The 16,047-nt window shown below is 42.1% G+C and overlaps 1 protein-coding gene across 1 annotated transcript in view; it reads right to left on the minus strand.

Moving 5' to 3' along the window:
* Positions 1-9,426: 9,426 nt before the first annotated feature.
* lrrc9 (leucine rich repeat containing 9) overlaps positions 9,427-16,047 on the minus strand; it is a 100,723-nt gene continuing 94,102 nt past the window's right edge. Inside the window, exons 31-34 of the mRNA XM_073039558.1 lie at positions 13,145-13,322; positions 11,524-11,698; positions 11,104-11,162; positions 9,427-10,114 (exon numbers count right to left, since the gene is read on the minus strand). Coding sequence (XP_072895659.1) covers positions 11,126-11,162; positions 11,524-11,698; positions 13,145-13,322 — 390 coding nt within the window. The 3' untranslated portion in view covers positions 9,427-10,114; positions 11,104-11,125. The remainder of the gene's footprint in view (positions 10,115-11,103; positions 11,163-11,523; positions 11,699-13,144; positions 13,323-16,047) is intronic.

Genomic DNA, 16,047 nt, shown 5'->3' on the forward strand with positions numbered 1-16,047 from the left:
AATACCTGCTGGCGTCTGTGGGATGGATGTAATCAGGTGTTAAGTTTGTATGTCGCTTCAAAGGAAAGCATTGTCTATACCTGTAACACGAGTGAATCTGCAGGTGCTGGAAATAAATAACACAAAATGCTGGCAGAACTCAGCAGGCCAGACAGCATCTATGGGAGGAGGGAGTGACGACGTTTCGGGCCGAAACCCTTCATCAGGGTCCCTCCTTGTGTCTATACCTGTAAATTTGTCCTTTGTGTTTAGTAGATAAATACCGAGCCCCACATTGGGCCAGCAGACCTTACCACCAAAAGCGTCTCCGTCCGTACGATGCCTGCTGAACCTTGTTTTGTCGAATAACGAGGCTGCTTTGTATCCACCAGTAACTCACTCTCCAGCGATTTCATTCACGCAACAATTGGCGTTAGGAGTGGGATACCTTCGTGACCCATCTTGTGGCCAGCGATCCCGGTGAGTATTTTTCTAAAATAGCACTCACACTTGGATCTGTTCCGAGTCGGTGGTTCACGGGAACACGAGGTATCCCAAACGCGAAGAGCTGAACTGGTAGATATTGAAGTGTGTGATGTGTATGTGTGTTTATGTAAGTGAGGGAACTTTGCGTGTTAACTTGGTGAGACGGAGCCACCAGTTGCGAATGGTGGTTACGACGGTTCGGGATCGAGACGCCAGAGTAGGGGCGCGTATCCTCGTTCGGGGAGCTGCATTTTAGTGTCTGCGTTTGCAAGTGTGATGCAAATAAATACCGCAGGCATCATGAGTTCAGGTACTCAAAAGTGGCAGATTGTGGAATACATACTCTGCGGTTTTAAGTATATGCTGTTTAACTGTTACCCGTCTTTTATATTTTGCGCAGTGTGGGAATTGGTGTGGAGATATCTCGGAGAGGTTTTACCCAGATATATCTGCCAGGGTGGCACCTATTGAAGTCAGGCAACGTAAGGTTGAGAACCCTGATGATCTGAACCAGCCCTTGTCTTTGATTACGACCATTCATAAGCCCTTCACTCCCGGGGAGAAACAGCATTTTGTCTGATTTGCCCTCACTTAAAGTTGCATGTGGGAATTCAGTATTCTGGCGTAAGCTTGAGGAAGTGGTTGAAATTCACCAGATGCACCCCAAAGGTGTACACGTGTTGGTAAAAGCGAAATGCCCAAGGAACATGTGGGACAGAATGGCCCAGGGGGTGTGGGATGGTACCTGGGCAACTATCGGGAACGCCAGCAATGAAGAAAGATATTGCTTTTTTAAAGGGGAAGTGAGGCAGCGTCTGGGGGGAGGTGAGATTAACTGGGGAACGATAATACCCTAACCCTAATTCAAAAAACTGATGAGACGGCCATGGATTATGCAGAACGTAAATATCGAGCGTATGAGGAGTATTCCGGGTTGGATAATCCAGGGAGGGACGACCCAGTCTTCCTGAAAATGCCGAAGGAAGGCCTGAGAGCCTATCAGGAAGTTTTAGATTTAGGCATAACGGTGGGGTCGACCTTCTCTACGATAGTTTCGTGGGCCAGTGAGATAGACCAAAGAAAGTGCAAGAGAGATCATAAAGTGGCGGTAGTGGATGCAGCTGCTGTGATGTCCCAGAGGGTTTGTTTTGCTTGCTGGCAGCCAGGGCATGAAGCAAGGAATTACTCGAATAGATAACCTTAACCCTAACCAACCCTAATGCGATTAACCCTGTCTTCAGCCCCACAAACCCTAAGCACACCCCGATTAACCCTTGCTAAACCCCCACAAACCCTATGTCCTATGTCAGGAGGGGCAAAATTCAACAAAGGCAAGTGTTGGACCTGGTTAATGAAGGCATGGGCCAGTTCAAAGTGGCAGGGTTGCGTGAAACTGAATCTCAAGTGACGAGATCAAAAAGCACAAGAGGGCTGATTCGCCCACTGCCCGCATAATCTTAACCTAGCCCTAACCCTAACCCTATCGGCCTGTTGGAGGCAGTGTCCAAAACAGATGAACGTCACAGCAGACACGCAATCTCTCACCTCACCGGTGCCCAGTCTGACCGCCGATCAGATCATAGAGCGAGTAAAGACGGCTCCTAGGTCAGAAAAAGATGTGGCGGCGCGCCCCACTGCCAGCGCTGGTGACCCGCGGAGGAGGACGACAATGCAATATGTTAGTGGACACAGGGGTATCGTTATCGATAACAAACCTACCCTTGCCAACAAGCGGACAGGCCATTTATATCGGGGGTGTAGGAGGGAAAACAGTGAAAGCAGAAAGAAACGAGTCGCAAATACTAGAAATCGGGGAGTGCAGCTTCCAGTCTATTTCTGGGTATGTACAAATATCGAGGGCACTATCCTTGGAATAGACATCCGAAGGAAAACAGCAGCTGTTATAGATTTGGGAAAGGGAGAAATAATATGGACAAGTCAGGGGCAGCGAACGCATACAACCAACAGAATACACAACTTGGCTAGCATAGGCGCAGCTGCCCCGATCACCAGAGACTGGAGCCAGGATGGTGTCTATGGGTTACTTTGTCAGCAGTGCCCAGCAGTGTGGGCTACACACAAGCAAGACTGTGGTGGAGTAAAGATAAACCCAGTTAAAATAGAGGAGGGTCTGTATAAACCCCAGAAGCAGTACCCTATAAAAACTGACGCACTGACCTCTGCTCAGGGTATAGCGAAGGAACAGAAACACCAGAAAGGTGAGAGCATGAAACGGAAGGGAAATTAGTGGGCAGATGTTGCTGTGAAGAAAGAAAGCAGCAGAGGAACAAGAGGCAATTGAAATTGCAAGCGTGCAGGAAGGAACGAGAGAAGCCAGTTTAGTCAAATTATATGAAGAGGTGGTGGCAGAAGAACAGGAAAAATGGAGGAGAAATGGGGCAAAGGAGGGACCAGACGCGTGCTGGACACACGGGGAGGAAGGAGTCGCGGTAGCCCCACCTTTATGAGGTTATATCATGGGTGGATGCACCTGGGAAGGCAAAGCATCATCACAACCCTCCGGCAGGACTGGTGGTGACCAGGGATGGGCGGGGATGTTGAGAAATTCTGCCGCCATTGTATCATTTGTGTCCAGCATAACCCTGGTAAGGGCAGAAAGCTACAGCTGGCAGATCAGCCTTGGCTGAGGGGACCCTGGGAAAACATCCAGATAGACTTCACGGGGCCTCTGCCGAAAAGTAGGGGGGGAAACTACTGTCTAGTAATTATGGATCATTTCACCCAGTGGATAGAGGCTTTCCCAACAAGGGACTGCACTGCCAGCACCGCTGCATGGATCCTAGGTCAGGAAATCCTCCCAAGGTGGAGAACCCCAGTTCAAGTGGATTCAGATCAGTGAGCACATTTCACGGGGAAAGTGATGAAGGAAATGTGCCAACTACAAGGGATTCGTCAACGGTTCCACGTACCCTACCACCCCCAGAGTTCAGGGATGGTGGAGAGGATGAACCGAACAATCAAGAATGTGTTAGCCAAAGCTATAGCGAGACAAGAAAGACATGGGTTACCAGGAATCCTAATGACATTGCGCGCAATTCCCAACCGCAGATTGGGTCTCAGCCCCTACGAATTATTGATGGGGCGAGCAATGCGACTCCCCTATGGGTTAATTACGAGTTCTGGGGAGCCTGGGGCTTACAGGGATAGAGTGACCCCAATATGTGAAAGACCTTTGTAACCAACCTAGTGTTGAAGGACCGAGCGAAACAACAGCAGCAAATCGCTGATCAGAGAGAGCCAGAGGGAAAGGAGATAGTCCTTCCACGGCCCGGCGACCAAGTCATGGTGAGAGTGCTGCCGGAAAGGTCAGGGTTTGTCCCCAGGTGGATTGGACCACAAACTGTACTCTTAACCAATGATACGTGTGTCTTTGTGCAGACTCGGCGAGGCAGCCAATGGAAACACTGGAGTCAGGTTAAAACATATGACTCGCCCTCTTGTTGCTCCCACAGACAGAGCGGGGGATCAAGTGTAGCCAGTAACCGTGTAATTACTGAGAACCTAAGAGAGGAGCACCAGGCAGCCATGCCAGACCTGACCACAGCTGATGAGAACATACCCGGAGGAAACGCAAAGGCAGAAAACACTGAGATTGTGTTGGAAAACAATGAATAGCCTGCTAAAGTGTGATGATGATGGTACTCAGTAAAGAAGGCTGGTTGCTGAAGGTAGATGATTAGTTTATAATAGACAATAGGTGCAGGAGTAGGCCATTTGGCCCTTTGAGCCAGCACCACCATTCACTGTGATCATGGCTGATCATCCACAATCAGTACCCGGTTCCTGCCTTCTCCCCATATCCCTCGATTTCGCCATCTTTAAGAGCTTTATCTAACTCTTTCTTGAAAGCATCCAGAGAATTGGCCTCAATTGCCTTCTGAGGCAGAGCATTCCACAGATCCAAAACTCTCTGGGTGAAAAAGTTTTTCCTCAACTCCGTTCTAAATGGCCTATCCCTTATTCTTAAACAATGGTCTCTGGTTGTGGACTCCCCCAATATCAGGAACATGTTTCCTGCCTCTTGCATGTCTAATCCCTTAATAATCTTCTATACAGTCGGCCCTCCTTATCCGCGGAGGATTGTTTCCGGGACCCCTCGCGGATACCAAAATTCGCAGATGCTCAGGTCCCTTATTCAATCTGTCTCAATGCGGTGGACCTTAGGACCCAGAGGAACCCCAGACCTTATTTAAACTGTCTCAGAGCGGTAGACATTAGGACCCTGGTGCTAGAGCTCTGAATGTGCAGTGTTTCTGTTCACAAAAATAATCATGATCACAATTGAAAATAAAGTGGAAATAATAAAGCGATTGGAAAGTGGTGAAGCGCCATCGGTCATTGGAAAAGCGTTGGGCTAGGTCGGTCAACGATCAGAACAATTTTAAAGGATTGAGTGAGAAAGGCTCTGCCCCGATGAAAGCTACAATTATTAATAAGCAACGCAGTGGTTTAATTATTAGGTTTTGGGGTTTTGAGTTTTTGATCCTCCACATCAACCTGGCACGGTGGATAAAGCGATCTGTCCTGAGTCCCGAGGACTTCTGTTTCCGAGCCCAGTGCTGAAACATACATTCTTAAGTGTTTTATATGCATAGAAAGGTAAAATATATACTATATACTAAGACAAACGTTTGACTAACTGACGCTAAATAATACCAGATGTACCTGTTCCGACTTATTTCCGATTATTTTTGATTCCAATGCACGATAACACATGCACATCCTCTCGTATACTTTAAATCATCTCTAGATTACTTATAATACCTAATACAATGTAAATGCTATGTAAAATGGTTGTTATACTGCATTGTTTAGGAATAATGACAAGAAAAAAAAGTCTGTACATGATCGAACAACAAGTGCTGGAAGAGCACTTCCAGGTTTTCGCGATTTGTGGTTGGTTGAATTTGCGCATGCGGAATCTGCGGATAAGGCTGACTGTATTTCAATCAGATCCCTTCTCATCCTTCTAAATTCCAGTGTATACAAACCCAGTTGCTCCAATTTTTCAATATATGACAGTCCTGCCATCCCGGGAATTAACCTGGTGAACCTACGCTGCACTCCCTCTTCAAGAATGTCCTTCTTCAAATTTGGAGACCACAAAACTGCACACAATACTCCAGGTGTGGTCTCACCAGGGCCCTGTACAACTGCAGAAGGACCTTTTTGCTCCTGTACTCAACTCCTCTTGTTATGAAGGCCAGCATGCCATTAGCTTTTTTCACTGCCTGCTGTACCTGCATGCTTACTTTCATTGACTGATGTACAAGAACACCTAGATCTTGTTGTACTTCCCCTTTTCCTAACTTGACACCATTCAGATAGTGATCTGCCATACTGTTCTTGCCACCAAAGTGGATAACCTCACATTTATCCACATTAAACTGCATCTGCCCATTCTCCCAACCTGTCTTAGGTTATGTCCACACTACACCGGATAAGTCCGTAACTGAAGCTTTTCCTCCATTTTTACCCTTCGTCTACACTAAAATGGCGTCTTCGTCCCCCGAAACTGGAGCTTTTCAGAAATGCTCTCCAAAGTGGGTATTTTTGAAAACGCCGGATTGGCCAGAGCAGTGTGGACAGGGTAATTGGAGACTTCTGAAAACGCTATCAGACGGCAGCGCGCTATTTCATTGTTTTCTTGAATGCAACCTAACAATTTCAGAACAGACAGCAACGAAACTGATGCTAGAAGAGTTAGAAATGTACTCACCAAATACTTTGATCCATAACTTACTGAATAAGTATACTCACTTTGCCCTGTTTCCTGTCCTTGCTTGTATGAAGGTGGTTTACCTATTTATGCAAGTACTTCTCTGACAATAGACGTGTAACAGCCTAATGTAACATTGTATGGAAATACAGATAACACTGATGCAGACATGTTTTGTACATTTAACAAGGAGCTTTATTAATGCAACAGCGTTAGTCAGTTTTTCAATGTTCGTCATCAGCCGGGTCAATCTGTCGGTGAACTCCCTGTCGGTTGCCTCCGTATGCTCCAGTATTTGTTTTTTTTTACTTTTAAGTTCTCCTGTACGAAAGCCAACGGCTGTCTGTTGTTTTAAGTTTTTCTAGTCTGTAACTACACAAATGTGCACTTTTACGGCAAGATTCGACACCAAACATGTCACTTGTTTTCGGTAGATGTGTCCTGTGCATGCGCAGGAGGAGGAGATTTGCTGAAATCTCCGTTTCAATGTGGATAGAGGTATTTTTAAAAATGCATAGTGTGGACACCTATCGTTTTTACGCGAAACCAGCGTTTTCAAAATTATCCGGTCTAGTGTGGATGTAGCTTAAGTCACCCTGCGTTCTCCTAACATTCTCCTCACATTTCACACTGCCACCCAGCTTTGTGTCATCTGCAGAATTGCTAATGTTACTTTTAATCCCTTCATCTAAATCATTAATGTATATTGTAAATAGCTGCGGTCCCAGCACTGAGCCTTGCGGTACCCCACTAGTCACTGCCTGCCATTCTGAAAGGGACCTGTTAATCCCTACTCTTTGTTTCCTGTCTGCCAACCAATTTTCCATCCATCTGAGTACTCTCCCCCAATACCATGTGCTTTAATTTTGCCACTAATCTCCTATGTGGGACCTTATCAAAGGCTTTCTGAAAGTCCAGGTACACTACATCCACTGGCTCTCCCTTGTCAATTTTCATAGTTACATCTTCAAAAAATTCCAGAAGGTTAGTCAAGCATGATTTCCCCTTCGTAGATCCATGCTGACTCGGACCGATCCTGTTACTGCTATCCAAATGTGCCGCTATTTCATCTTTTATAATTGACTCCAGCACCTTCCCCACCATTGATGTCAGGCTAACTGGTCAAAAATTCTCCGTTTTCTCTCTCCCTCCTTTCTTTAAAAAGTGGGATAACATTAGCTTCCTCCAATCCACAGGAACTGATCCTGAATCTATAGAACATTGGAAAATGATTACCAATGTGCCCATGATTTCTAGAGCCACCTCCTTAAGTACCCTGGGATGCAAACTATCAGGCCCTGGGGATTTATCAGCCTTCAGTCCCATCAGTGTTCCCAACACCATTTTCTGCCTAATGTGAATTTCCTTCAGTTCCTCTGTTACCCTGGGTCCTCTGGCCACTATAAGATCTGAGAGATTGTTTGTGTCTAGTGAAGACAGATCCAAAGTACCTGTTCAACTCGTCTGCCATTTCCTTGTTCTCCATAATAAATTCACCTTTTTCTGTCTTCAAGTGCCTGACTTTGGTCTTTCCTCTTCACATACCTAAAGAAGCCTTTACTATCCTCCTTTATATTCTTGGCTAGCTTACCTTCATACCTCATCTTTTCTCCCCGTATTGCCTTTATAGTTACCTTCTGTTGCTCTTTAAAAGTTTCCCAATCCTTTGGCTTCCCACTCATTTTTGCTATGTTATACTTCTTTTTATACTGTCCTTGACTTCCCTCGTCAGCCACAGTCTCCCTTTACTCCCCTTAGAATCGTTCTTCCTCTTTGGAATGAACTGATCCTGCACCTTCTGTATTATTCCCAGAAATACCTGCCATTGTTGTTTCACTGTCATCCCTGCTAGGGTATCTTTCCAGTCAACTTTGGCCAGCTCCTCCCTCATGGCTCCATAGTCCCATTTGTTCAACTGTAATACTGACACTTCTGATTTTCCCTTCTCCCTCTCAAATTGTAGATTAAAACATCATATTATGGTCACTACCTCCTAATGGCTCCTTTACCTCAAGGTCCCTTTATCAAATATGGTTCATTTCACAACACTAAATCCAAAATTGCCTTAGAATGTCCAGAATAGCATAGAATAGATAAATATTGGAAAATAGATGGGGAGGGATTTTGAAGTTAGTAGAGGTAGCAAGTTCCACAACTTTGATGGGATACGGCACACGGCATCTGAAAGCAGTCTGAGGAGCTGGGCCCTTTCAGCAGTTGGGCCAGTGATCAACCGGCCAGTTCGTAAGGGGGTGTCACTGGGGAGAGATCCTTGCAGGCATTTACGTAGAGGCCACCCCAACCCCTTCCTGTAAATCGATGGGAGAGCCTGGGAGTGCTTCTGGAAAGAAAATGAAGGGCTGAAGACAAAGGAATGCTGCAATCAGCCTGCAGGGAAAGAGCTGACAGGCACATGAAAAAAGCCACATTTCTAAATACTTGTTCAAATTTCTGGAACAGCCTCTCTGCTTAACATTTGGTAGGTAGCGATTAGGGAATGCTAGGGTAGATATCGATGCACACAAAAAATTGGGGGGGGGGGGGGAATTTTGAGGCAGGGCGTTTTTGCTGCCCTATTTGAGTAGATCTTCCTAGGCTGGCCTTTCCTGGTACAAATTTATTTTTGTCCAGGAGGGCCAAGAGGAGGGACTGTTAAAGGAATTTTTGGGTTTAGGTCATTAACACTTAGTAAATGACTTCAGCCACCAGTCTTCTGTTCCTGAACAACGCATTTCCTAAAAGCTATAAATATCAGAATCCCAGTCCATTTGTAACAAACATTTTCTAAAAACTGTGAATACCAGCCCAGACCTGCTGGTGTCTGTGGGATGGATGTAATCAGGTGTTAAGTTTGTATGTGGCTTCAAAGGAAAGCATTTTCTATACTTGTAAAATTGTCCTTTGTGTTTGGTAAATAAATATTGAGCCCCACATTGGCAGACCTTTCCACCAAAAGCATTTTTCCGTCCGTACGAAGCCTGCTGAACCTTGTTTTGTCGAATAAAGAAGCTGCTTTGTATCTACCAGTAACTCTCTCTCTCTGGTGATTTCATTCACGCAACAAGAGATATCAATTATTCATGTGAGAAAAAATATCAAAATACAAATATATGCTAAAACTTGTTCAACATGGACCTTGGTTATCTATGCACAATAGCTAAGAAAGTATGTGTCCTATAATTGCTTAAATTTATTGCATGATACAAATATATCTAAGTCAGTTTCAATTGAGTATTTCATTCCAAATTTTATTCCAAACACTAGCTGAGGATGAGTTTTAACTTTTCATACAAAGATTTGATGCAATTACCATTAGAAAAATTTTTAAAATAGAAAAATAAACAAATGTACATGGCACTTAAAGTGCAATTATTCTTTGATAGTTCAAAGCTATGTCAACCTATTTCTCAAAATTTACCTACTTATAGCCATTTTTTAAAGTAATATACTTATAAGTGGCATTTAAGTTTTTCAGTTTCACTATTGTCATATTATATGTACTTTAATTAATTTTGCCTTTTGGGAGGTCATGGTACACAGTAGATTGCTGAAATACAAAACATTTAAACTTACATGATGCACATTTCATCTAAATTCATTTTATCTAGGGTTAAGAAGAAACCTGGGAATATATAAAAAGCAACTCGTGTTTTAAATAGGTTTATAAACTGTTCACAAAGTTCTACAATGCTATTGTGAAGAAAAAGAGCAATTTCTAGAAATGTTAATTCTATTTTTCTTTTGTAAATTCCACCATGGATACTTCACGAATAACGCAAAAAGTTAAGAGCAAATAGTGCTGGTCAAAAGTTGTCCTACTCCTTTTGCAGTAAGCTGATAATATTGCTTTTTTCCCGCTTGAGTTTTTTATACATTTGAGATAGCTTTTGAGCACATTTCTAGTGTCCCCTGGAAAAAACATTTCTATTAGTAATTACATATTTCATAAATTCAATAAAGTTCAAACAACTGAACAATAGTCAGAAATTACTGCTTATTGTTTAAAGAAAATAAAACTAGAATTATCATTTTGTGTATACAGTATACAGAATCTAAAAGTTACACAAATGCTTGACTTAAATGCTTCAATGAACATAATATTCCTCCATTAAAATTAGTAAATCTAGTAAACATGCAGATTCCAGCATCTGCAGAAACTCTTGTACTTGTAATTAGTAAAATTATCTTTTTTGCATGTGGTCTCTAAACTAATTTAGCTGTATTTAGATTGTGTTTGAATGACAATGGTTTATACAGAAAAACATTTCACAAGGATCCTTTCAATTAAATCAGTTTATAAACATTTTTCTTTAACTTGCTAAATTGTAATTTTAATTAGGGTACACTTTAATTTATTATCTCTGAGTAACATATCACAGCAATATTTTTCCTTTAAAATTCATTCACAAGATATAAATGGGCATTTATTGTGTTCTCAAGCTTTACTATCTTTGCATGATGGAATGGAGAAGAAAGAAAGACCAGGTGGGAGGAGTTTTTGATGATGTAGGCTGTTTTCCCAAGGCAGCAGCAAGTGTAGATTGAGCCAATGGAGGGGAGGCTGGTTTTCATTATATACTGTGTTGTGTTTACAGCTTTCTGCAATTTTCTACAGTCTTGGACAGAGCAGTTGCCATACCAAGCTGTGATGCATCCAGATAGGATGCCTTATATGGTACGTCTGAAACAATTGGTGAGAATCATTGTGGACATCCAGAATTTCCTTAGAACTGGACATGGGGAGCAGACCTTTTTTCTGTAGTGACTGAGTTTTTAAAAAATTATCTAAGTGTTCTAATAGGTTGTTGTCCATGTACAGAATGCAATAAAACTTAGTATATCTGCTATCTTGTTTTTTGGAAGTTCTGATGGTGTTTCCTGCACCTTCTTATACTTACCAGGACCCACTATCCCGTAGTCTCACCTCGGCTTCCTCCCCATGTCTCCTTTGTAACACCTTAAATAACATGAATTTAAAATATAAGGATTATTAGGAATAACATCCAATTGTCCAGCTTTGCCAAAATCCCATGGATGCAAAAATATAACACCATAAGATATAGGAGAAGAATTAGGCCATTTGTTCCAGAAAACATGCTCTATCATTCAATTATGCCTGATATCTTTCAACCTCATTCTCCCACCTTCTCCCCAAAATCCTTAAACCCTTATCAATTTGTGACTTAAATATGACTCAGTTTTACTGTACCAACTTAGACCCTGTAAACTTACAATTGAACTTACAATTTATATTTAATTCAATGGATAAAATATGAAGCAACTCTGAATATAAAATACAAAGTAAACTAACTACATACCTGCTATCTTGTTCTTGAGATTGCATTAAACTATGCATATTCCGAGTGTTTCCACTTTGCTGTTTCATGTAAGGAAATGGGTAGTTTGCTCTGCCTTTCAATTGTTTGCAAATAATGTCTGGTTGCACATTTTGAGTGTTGAGCAAGTTCCCTCCCAAATGTTTGTGTCTCTTGTCTGCAATATTACATGAAAAAATTGAGATATTGCAAGTTACTTTAATTATAACTTGCAAATCTGAACCATATACTAGAACATAAATTTTTTGCACACTATGCTTTATTATCTGAGTTCTTTATGAAAAGGGATCATTGTGATTATTTCTTCAAAAGATTAAATGCTGTAAAATAGGCTCAAAAATACATGTCAATTCTACACCCAGTTCCTGTAAAATTTGGAAATATATTTATTTTAGGCTGTAAAAGGATCAATTTTCTACTCCAAAAACAATCATTCGATCTTCCCAATGAGATTCAGCACTTCCATCAATCCAAGCTTCAGTCATTATTCTGATCCAGCATCCAAACATTTTTAAATCACAGTAAATATACTACAAATTTGTTAAAAATATCTGTTTTGAAACTGATAGCACTAGGGTTGCACCTGGATGAATAATAAAGCATGCTGTCAGTAATTAAACTGGATGAAACAATGTCTTACATCAAGTTTGAAACCTGCTAAAAGATTGTCTAGTGAAATTGGCAATTTCACCTGAGAAGTAGGCCTTCTAATCCAGAACACAGCAACGCATCAAACATCTTTGCATGTGACCATAGCAGTTGTCTGATTAAACATGTTAAATAAAACAAGTGCATATCATGTAGATATCATGTATAATCAATTGCAGCACCACAACAATGTCAAAGCGGTGCCTAGAACCAATGCAGAGTGTGGAAAGAATGTGATGTTTTATTTGGAGAAGAACTTTGAGGTGGATCTGTTCCCATTTTCAGATTGAAACACTACCGTTTGCAGTTATCTAAGTTAATGTATTACACAGCTGGCCCCCTTGAGAACAGTGGCATAACTTCAAATAGAAGGCACTGTAGCTATATTAAAGATGAGAGTTAATCAGCAGAGGCAGAGGCCCCTATGGCCATGGCTACAATGTGAAAACTATTTGCTGAATAATAGGCTGCTAAACTTTCACAGCATATGTCCGGCAAATTTCAATAAGCATTATTAGTATAGTGTCAGACCAAAAGTTTACTTAACGAGTAAACTCAAATCTCTTCAAATCATGATGTACATTAAATAAATTTCACAGCAAGGGGCAGGAATAAAAAATGAACACTTTAAAACAACTTGAAATATTTAATGTCTACAAGAGGAATTGTAGTTGGACAAAATTAAATGGTGATTTAAAACATGATCAAAGAATTAGTTTGTGGGCTAGAAGTGGTGAGAAAGGCACGAAGTTCATGGTTTCACATTATTAAAGCTTCCATTGCTGAAATTATCTGCCTCACAAGATAATTATCTCTTTGAGAATTGTCTTTTGATTTTAGTGTGAACATTCAACGTCTTGGCATAATTGATGAAAACAAATATATAAATGAATTTATGTAATGCTTCATAATCCAATAATTTGTACAAAAAGAACAACGCAATAGAATTTCTTACTTTTGGTTGTTTCCTGTGGTGCTGAGTTTCCAAAACCATGAGGGAGATTACACTCTGGTGCAGTTAAAGGATTCAACCCTCTTGTAAGACTACCTGATGCCCGCAGAGTACTTGGCTTCATTAATAATGGCATAATTACAGATAACCCTGGTTCAATGGCCGGTTTCAAAGGTGCTACCTTTTAATCAAAACAGAGCAATAATACAATGAAAATGGATACATACTGATATCTATAATTGAACTACAACTGATCCTTGTGGTTTTTCTTCTTTCTCATATATCTTTGTAATATGCTCCATAGCTATGGGCTGGCTTCCATGTGCAAATTAATAATAGCTTGTTTAGGATCTCCATGAACTCAAGTGTCATTGGGCATAAAGCTAAACAATAAAGAGAATGTAATCATTTTATCATTTTGAAGTTTAATTATTATCTGCAACAGTAAATTAAGCCCATTATAAATTATGCTACCCATATCTTATCATAGGTTACCACATCCTATTTGACCTACTTTGACCACCAAAGCCTAAATACCTTAGATATAAAAATCCTGATCCTGTTACTTAAACCCTCTCATGTTTTCATCCATCCAAATCTTTTTAATCTTTTCAAGGCTATGATGTTCCATTTACAGGGTCTCACCCAGAAATATCATACATCCCTCTGCCTCCATAGATATAGACCAACCTGCCTAATCCCTTCAGCGGTTTGATTTTGCTACAATGTCTGCCTTATATTCTCAATTTCTCAACTTACTGTTATTTTCACTTTAGTTATTAACGCTTCAGTTCCATGCAAAAAAATCAAATTAATGAATCCCTGAGTTGTTAGAATTATTATTATTACTACTGGTCAGTAGAAATTATCTTAAATATACATGAAAAGCAGTTCAGAAAATAATGTGCAGAAGCAATATAAAACAATTTTGGTGGATTCTGCAACGTGTTGCAATATCCATTGCTATTTTCCTTCTCCACATTCCCATTTTATTGCCTGCCCCGCAGGACATAAGTTGACTTACTTCCAACACAGTTCAATGGGTATTAAAGTGGTAGGTGATGCTAGTTAATATGGAATGTATAGATTCTGCAACAGATTGGACTGGAACTGTTTGGTAGTTAGTTTGAGAGGTGATGTTCTTCTTTCACTGTTCATCTGAGTTTCTGTGAACTAATCATTGGACCTAAGGTTCTCAATTCCACCCCAAAAATTTTTCTGCACTTCAAGAAAACATATCTCAGGGTTCCCTTATGTCAGTGGGGATGTTGTTCTTTATCAAAGAGGCACAGAGAACATCTTTGAATCTTTTCAAGTTCAATTATCATTCAACCATACACGAATACCCATGAATACAGCCAAACAAAAGTGTTAATCTGTGGCCAAGGTGCGAAACGCAATACCAAAAGTCATACATATCACAACAGATATAGCACTTACAAGACAGCAAGCACATACAGTCAAACACAAAAAAATAGTGCAAGTCAATGAGTGTTGAAGCAATTGAACACAATGCAATTTGTCTTCTGCCAAGCTTACACTAGGGGGTGGGGGCAATACCAACTTCAGCATGGACGCCGCGCTACACCACCTCCAGCACTCCAGGTGGAGTACCTGACTGATGCACCATCAATAACTCACTCTGAGACGTAAGAAGCAAGATATCGGCTTTTATTGACTGGAAGAATGAACAACACTACATCCTGGAGAATGAGGCCGGGCTCAGGCCTCAATCGCCTTTATACAGGGGTCTGTGGGAGGAGCCACAGGAGCAGTCAGCAGGGGTCTGTGGGAGGCCATAGGAGCAGTCCAGACAGGTATATGTAGTTCACCACACTGACTCCGACACTTCCCCTTGGGCAGCTGCAGTCAAGCCTGAGGCCTAGTCTTTGCCTCGACCGAGGCCATGCAACTCCCCTGCCGTTCACCAAAAATCAATGAATTGGAGTTGCAGCATTCCACACCACCAATGTCCACCAGGGTCTTGCGATTGCAAGAAAAGTGACTAAGACGGTCACTTGCTGTGAGACTGCACAACTCCTTTGCAAACCGATGCCTCTCTGTCACAGGCAGCATCATGGTTAGCACCAAGTCCAGCTCTTTCGGTTTCTCAGCCAACAAGCAATTTGCTGATGGGGTAAGCCTGCAGAACTTTTAAATTCTTCATGTTCAGCAAGGTGTTTTGATATGTGTGGTGAACTACATATACCTGTCTGGACACACCCCCTGCTGACTGCTCCTGTGGCTCCTCCCACAGACCCCGATATAAAGGCGATTGAGTTCTGAGCCCGGGCTCTCTGTCTCCAGGATGTAGTATGGTGGTCAACCACTGCTTGTTCCTTCTTCCAGTCAATAAAAGCCGATATCTTGCCTTTATGTCTCAGAGAGAGTTATTGATGGTGCATCAATTTTATTGACCATCCCCTGCCCCGACACCATTACCACGTCCGTCATAAAAGCCCTGCACCAGCTCTTCACTCTGTTCGGATATCCCTGCTATATCCACAGTGATAGAGGGTCCTCCTTTATGAATGACGAGCTGCGCCGGTACCTGCTAGCTAGGGGCATTGCTACTAGTTGGACCACGAGTTATAATCCCCGGGGAAATGGACAGGTGGAGAGGGAGAATGCCACAGTGTGGAAGGCCACACTTTTAGCCCTTAAGTCAAAAGGGTTGCCGGTCTCTCGATGGCAGGAGGTCCTCCCTGAGGCACTCCACTCTATCCGCTCCCTGTTATGTACGTCCACCAATGCCACCCCTCACGAGCGCCTGTTCTCTTTTCCCAGGAAGTCTGCCACTGGGACCACCCTACCAGCTTGTCTGACATCCCCAGGGCCAGTGCTGCTCTGGAAACATGTGAGGAGTAATAAATACTCCCCGCTGGTCGAGAGGGTTCACCTTCTAC

Source organism: Hemitrygon akajei, chromosome 3, assembly GCF_048418815.1.
Source record: "Hemitrygon akajei chromosome 3, sHemAka1.3, whole genome shotgun sequence".
In the NCBI taxonomy this organism is placed as follows: Eukaryota; Metazoa; Chordata; class Chondrichthyes; order Myliobatiformes; family Dasyatidae; genus Hemitrygon; species Hemitrygon akajei.